Source organism: Simochromis diagramma, unplaced genomic scaffold, assembly GCF_900408965.1.
Source record: "Simochromis diagramma unplaced genomic scaffold, fSimDia1.1 OVJJ01000384.1, whole genome shotgun sequence".
NCBI lineage: Eukaryota > Metazoa > Chordata > Actinopteri > Cichliformes > Cichlidae > Simochromis > Simochromis diagramma.
Genome location: NW_024386781.1, coordinates 43,288 through 47,944, shown reverse-complemented (window position 1 = coordinate 47,944; position 4,657 = coordinate 43,288). Strand labels below are relative to the sequence as shown.

General features: G+C 39.5%; 1 protein-coding gene across 2 annotated transcripts; it reads left to right on the top strand.

Moving 5' to 3' along the window:
• The first annotated feature begins 1,953 nt into the window (after positions 1-1,953).
• On the top strand, positions 1,954-3,940 carry LOC120722637. 2 transcript variants are annotated; one of them, XM_040013691.1, is made up of 3 exons: positions 1,954-2,285; positions 2,730-3,086; positions 3,467-3,940. In XM_040013691.1, the coding sequence occupies exons 1-3, from the start codon at positions 2,102-2,104 to the stop codon at positions 3,664-3,666; spliced, it is 741 nt and encodes a 246-aa protein (XP_039869625.1). In that variant the 5' UTR covers positions 1,954-2,101; the 3' UTR covers positions 3,667-3,940. The 2 variants fall into 2 exon arrangements, with proteins under 2 accessions (XP_039869625.1, XP_039869631.1); XM_040013697.1 differs by lacking the exon at positions 1,954-2,285 and having other exon boundaries at positions 2,601-3,086.
• Positions 3,941-4,657: the final 717 nt, after the last annotated feature.

Genomic DNA, 4,657 nt, shown 5'->3' with positions numbered 1-4,657 from the left:
CCCGACTCCGCAGCAGCAGATTAAACAAATGACTGACTAAGTATTTTAGACTTCAGCCATATCAGCCAAAAATAAAAATAGAGTCATGACAATAAAAGAATATGATTTTAAGGACTTAACAACATTACTTCAGATATAGTGCACCAACATCTCTGATACATTAGTGCTAAGGGAACACTGAATGACCTGCTGGTTTTCTTTTTTTTTATGAAGAAGCAGAAAATTTGCACAAAATCACCAACACACCACATGAATCCTGCCAATTCTTCACTTCCTTATAACCCACTGAATCAGGTACTGAAGCAGTGATGCACTGAATGAAGCTTCGGACCTCTGTGATCACGTTGCTCTGTTTAAACAAACCAGGGCTTCTGAAGCAATGCACTGATTTTTTAGATGCATGCGCTGGAGATTCAGCTTCAAACAGACAATCATTAGCTATTAGTGTACTTCTCATGTTTCTGAGTTCTTTTTTTGGGTCCCACCTGTCATGGTCCTGGGTTATGTGACCCAGTGTTTTGCATTTCAATGTATTTTATTATTCATTTGTTTTCCAGTTTCATTTTAGCTTATCTCGTTAATTTCTATCAGGCCTAGGTGGCTGTTTTAGTGATTTGTTTATTGGATCCTCTGGTGTCATCAGCCCCTGTGTTTTAGTCTCCCTTGTTGGTTCATGTTATTAATTTCATGTCATGTCTGTGTCTCGTCGGGTTTACTGTTTATTTTGAAAGTCTCGTTTCCATGTTTTGTTTTACTTCCCCTGCGGCATCACTATGTTCATTCTTGTCAGCTGTCTCCTCGTGTGTTTCCACTTCCCTTGATCACCTCTTAGTCTGTGTGTTTTCTTTCAGTGTTCGTCGGATCGTCTGTGTCGCCTCCCTCCATGTGTATATAGTCATTGCCATAGTTGTTTAATGTTACATTTAACTCTTGCCCCTGTTTGCCTTCGTTTCAGTTGTGTATTCGTGTTATCAGCCACAATAAAGGCTCGTTTTTTTGTAGCTCAGTTTCGTCTCCCTCCCTGTCTGCCTTTGAGTCCCTGGCTAAAACACACGGGCATACGTCGCCATGACACTACCTCTGCCAGCCACGCAACCACCGTGACAAGTTGTGCGTTGTCAGCACTCATCATTGTTGATGGTGGGAGCATTCTGTCTTCTGCTGTGAGAGCATTGGAGATATTTGTTTCTTTGGTAGTGATGGCCAAATGAAGCCTTGCGATTACTGGAAGCTTTACATCCAATTGGTTCAAAAAATGGTTAGCTTCTTGAGGCTTCATATGCACATAAACCCCCTCTGCTGGTCAAAGTCTTTACTGTTATTTCAACTATTTGTCATTCCGGACACATTGAGCCCTCTGCAATTTGCATATCAAAAGAATCCACTGAAGATGCCGTTACTGCAGCCATCCACACAGCCTTCTCACACCTCGAATATGAGGACACCTATGTTTGAATGCTGTTTATAGACTACAGATTCATTCAACACCGTCATCCTAAACAGACTGATGGGTCATATCAAATTTTTTTTAGTTTTTAGTTCACAAATTATTTGGATTATGAAAGGAGCGAGCTGAAAGATTTCCATATTTCCTTAAACTCTCCCAGAGAAAACACACAGATCGCTTAATATATGTTGTAAAAACCTGATTATTAAAACAACATAGGAGATCATTTTTAAAAGTACAACATTGTCACCCGATGTGACTACTGTAATCAGTAGTGCGTCTTTTTTTGGCTAGAAATATTTTTTTCATATAGTTTTCAAAGCCTGATTATATTTTCATATCTAATGTTTTTTTTTTTTTTAATGGGCTGTAATTATGATGCCTGTAATCTCTATTTGGAAACTAACGTCATAAGAGCTCCTCCCATTTGATGTCAACAAAGAGCCGTTGAAATTCTAATCTACTCAGCTTGAGAGCTTGTGGGGAATCTCCAACACATATGTACATACATGCATATATGCATATTTGTCCCTTTAATGTGTATGTCATAATCTTAAATCTGCAGCTGATTTCATTCCCCTTGTTAAGATTGGTGAGATTTAATTCAAAATAAGATGACATCATTTAATAGATTTATTAGTAGACTGACATTTTATGTTGGGCAGCAAGTCTTTCTGTGTGAAGTTTGCATGTTCTCTCCATGTTTGCATGGCTTCTCTCCACTTGTTTTGGCTTCCTCCCACAGTCCAAATACATGCGGTAAGTGGGGTTAGGTTACTTGATGATTCTAAATTGCCCGTAGGTCTGGGTGCGACTGGTTATCTGTCTTTATGTTCAGGTGATTATTTATAAATCATTGAACCAAATGTATCTCATAACCAAATGTATCTCATTAACAAGCATGTTTCCTGTATAGGAGCATAGTATCTTAATACCACAAAACCAAGAAGAGTTGTGTGGGTTTCAGTTACAGGTTTTTGCCTCACAACTGTTTTCCAGCCTTTAGCATGTGGGTGCATGGAACCTATAACCATATCCTGTTTATAAGAGTTTTATATCTGATGGATGTCACTGGGAAATCACCCTCATGTCACCAAGAAATGTCTAAAGAGTCTTTTTCTTTCTTTCTTTTTTAGCTCTAATAATTATGGGAGAGCCCAAACATGTGACCTCACAGATTGTTATATCAAAACCTGTATCACATATTACATGTGGTGATCTCTAATTGCAGAATAACAGTTTGTCTGCTTAATACACACCGGTTGTCTCTTTTGTCCTGTAGACCTCGTAAACATCACAGCTGAATCTGGACAGAACGTCACTTTGTCATGCAGAGCCAACAACAACAACCTCGTCACATTTCTGGAGTGGAGCAAACATGGTCTTAGGAAAGGATATTTACTTTTGTACCGGGATGAGCGGTTTGATCTAGAGAACCAGCATCCATCGTTTAAGAACCGAGTGGAGCTACAGGACAGACAGATGAAGGATGGAGACGTGTCGTTGATACTGAAGGATGTGACACTTGATGACCGTGGAAGATATGAGTGTCGTGTTGAGACAAAAATAAATCGCAGGAAGAGAGCGAATCAGGATGACGACCCCGTCATCATCATCAGCCTGAATGTTGATCCTCCAGGTGAGTGAGTAGAGTTGAGTGTGTGTGTGATCAGAGGTGAAGCTGCTTCCTGGTTGTTGATGTTTGTTTCTAAAGATGTTGTTGATGAGACTTTGTAGAAAGCAGCTGGTCTGAGTGATGTGATCAGAGTGCAGTAGATAATGTCTGACAGCAGTTTGAATGGTAAATGGCCTGTATTTATATAGCGCTTTACTAGTCCCTAAGGACCCCAAAGCGCTTTACACATCCAGTCATCCACACATTCACACACTGGTGATGGCAGCTACATTGTAGCCACAGCCACCCTGGGGCGCACTGACAGAGGCGAAATGGATTCTGTTCTGTTCTTCACTCATCACCTACCTGACAGCTGACACCTCACACCTGTTTCTCACCTGCAGGTCAGACAGGAGGAGGCACAGAGGATGGAGGGAAGGAGGAAAGGGGAAGTGAGAAGATAGGGAGGCATAGCTCTGTCGGTGTGGCAGTTTCTGCTGTCCTTCTTTTGGGTGGTATTGTTGTGTTTTTGATCTACAGAAAACATAAAACAACACATAATCTGGACTCATACCAGCGTCCTGCTGAACTACAAACTGTTTAAAAATGTGTCACATGTTTCTACAGCTGAACTGTCAGTGCCTCTGCTGCTGTTTCCTCAAACCTTATTTATTTGTTTTTTTATACTGTTTTGCATATTAGAAGGTTTCAGCTGTATTTATGGTTCTATCTCTGTTCTGCCTCGCTACAGGAAGCTGAGAAAGGCATAATGTGGTAACTTTATCTCTGACTGACTGATGTGAAAGTCCCTAGCATTACATTTTCCTTCCAGTGTTGCGAGTCAAACTTCCAAGATTAAATTTGAATAAGATTATCAATATGTGTTTTTTAAGCTTTAAACAGTTTCCAAAGCTCATGATTGAACTATGGATGTTACTTCTGTTGAGTTTGTGTGGTTTGATATTTACGTTATGAGCTTAACTGACATTGGAGATACTGAAAGCTTTTAAACAGGAAAGATTAAATTGCATTAACAGGGAGAGAAAACATGAGTGTTTCTTTATTTTAGCCTTTGTAATGATTGTTGAATAAATCTGCCTGTAAATGTTAATATGAACTGCACTGTAAGAACTCATGGGATGAAGTAGAGAGGAAGAGCTTGCTGTGCGAGTAGTTACAGCATGGTTTAACTACATTTATAACATCCACCGTCACATTAATGAGCAGCCCAGTGTCAGAGCAGTCAGATTTAATGATATACATTAATACATATAAATACATACCATACATACATTTTTCCTTCACCCTGTGATTTATTTTCTTTAAAAGACAGGCAGAATGACTAACAAAAGAAAGCAAAGATGAGCTTTTTGATAACTATCTTAGTCTGTTGTCTATTATCTCATGCCTCGACCTTCTTAATGTCAGTCACTTCTCATTTGTCTTTCAGTTTCAAACAATGAAGTGCATTCTTGCCACAGAGGTCTTTATATAACACACTGTCCATATAAGAAGGGAAATCTGGTGCTGTTAGAGAGAGGAACTGAAGTCTTAAAACACAATGACTATGAGTCCACAGACCAAATCCTGAGAAC

What these genes read in the sequence shown, in the direction of transcription:
- LOC120722637 (XM_040013691.1), top strand. Translation starts at nt 2,102, where the DNA reads ATGTTGGGCAGCAAGTCTTTCTGTGTGAAGTTTGCATGTTCTCTCCAT. An exon ending in TTATCTGTCTTTATGTTCAG is followed by an intron (nt 2,286 to 2,729) that starts GTGATTATTTAT and finishes TTTGTCCTGTAG; the next exon opens with ACCTCGTAAACATCACAGCT. An exon ending in CCTGAATGTTGATCCTCCAG is followed by an intron (nt 3,087 to 3,466) that starts GTGAGTGAGTAG and finishes TCTCACCTGCAG; the next exon opens with GTCAGACAGGAGGAGGCACA.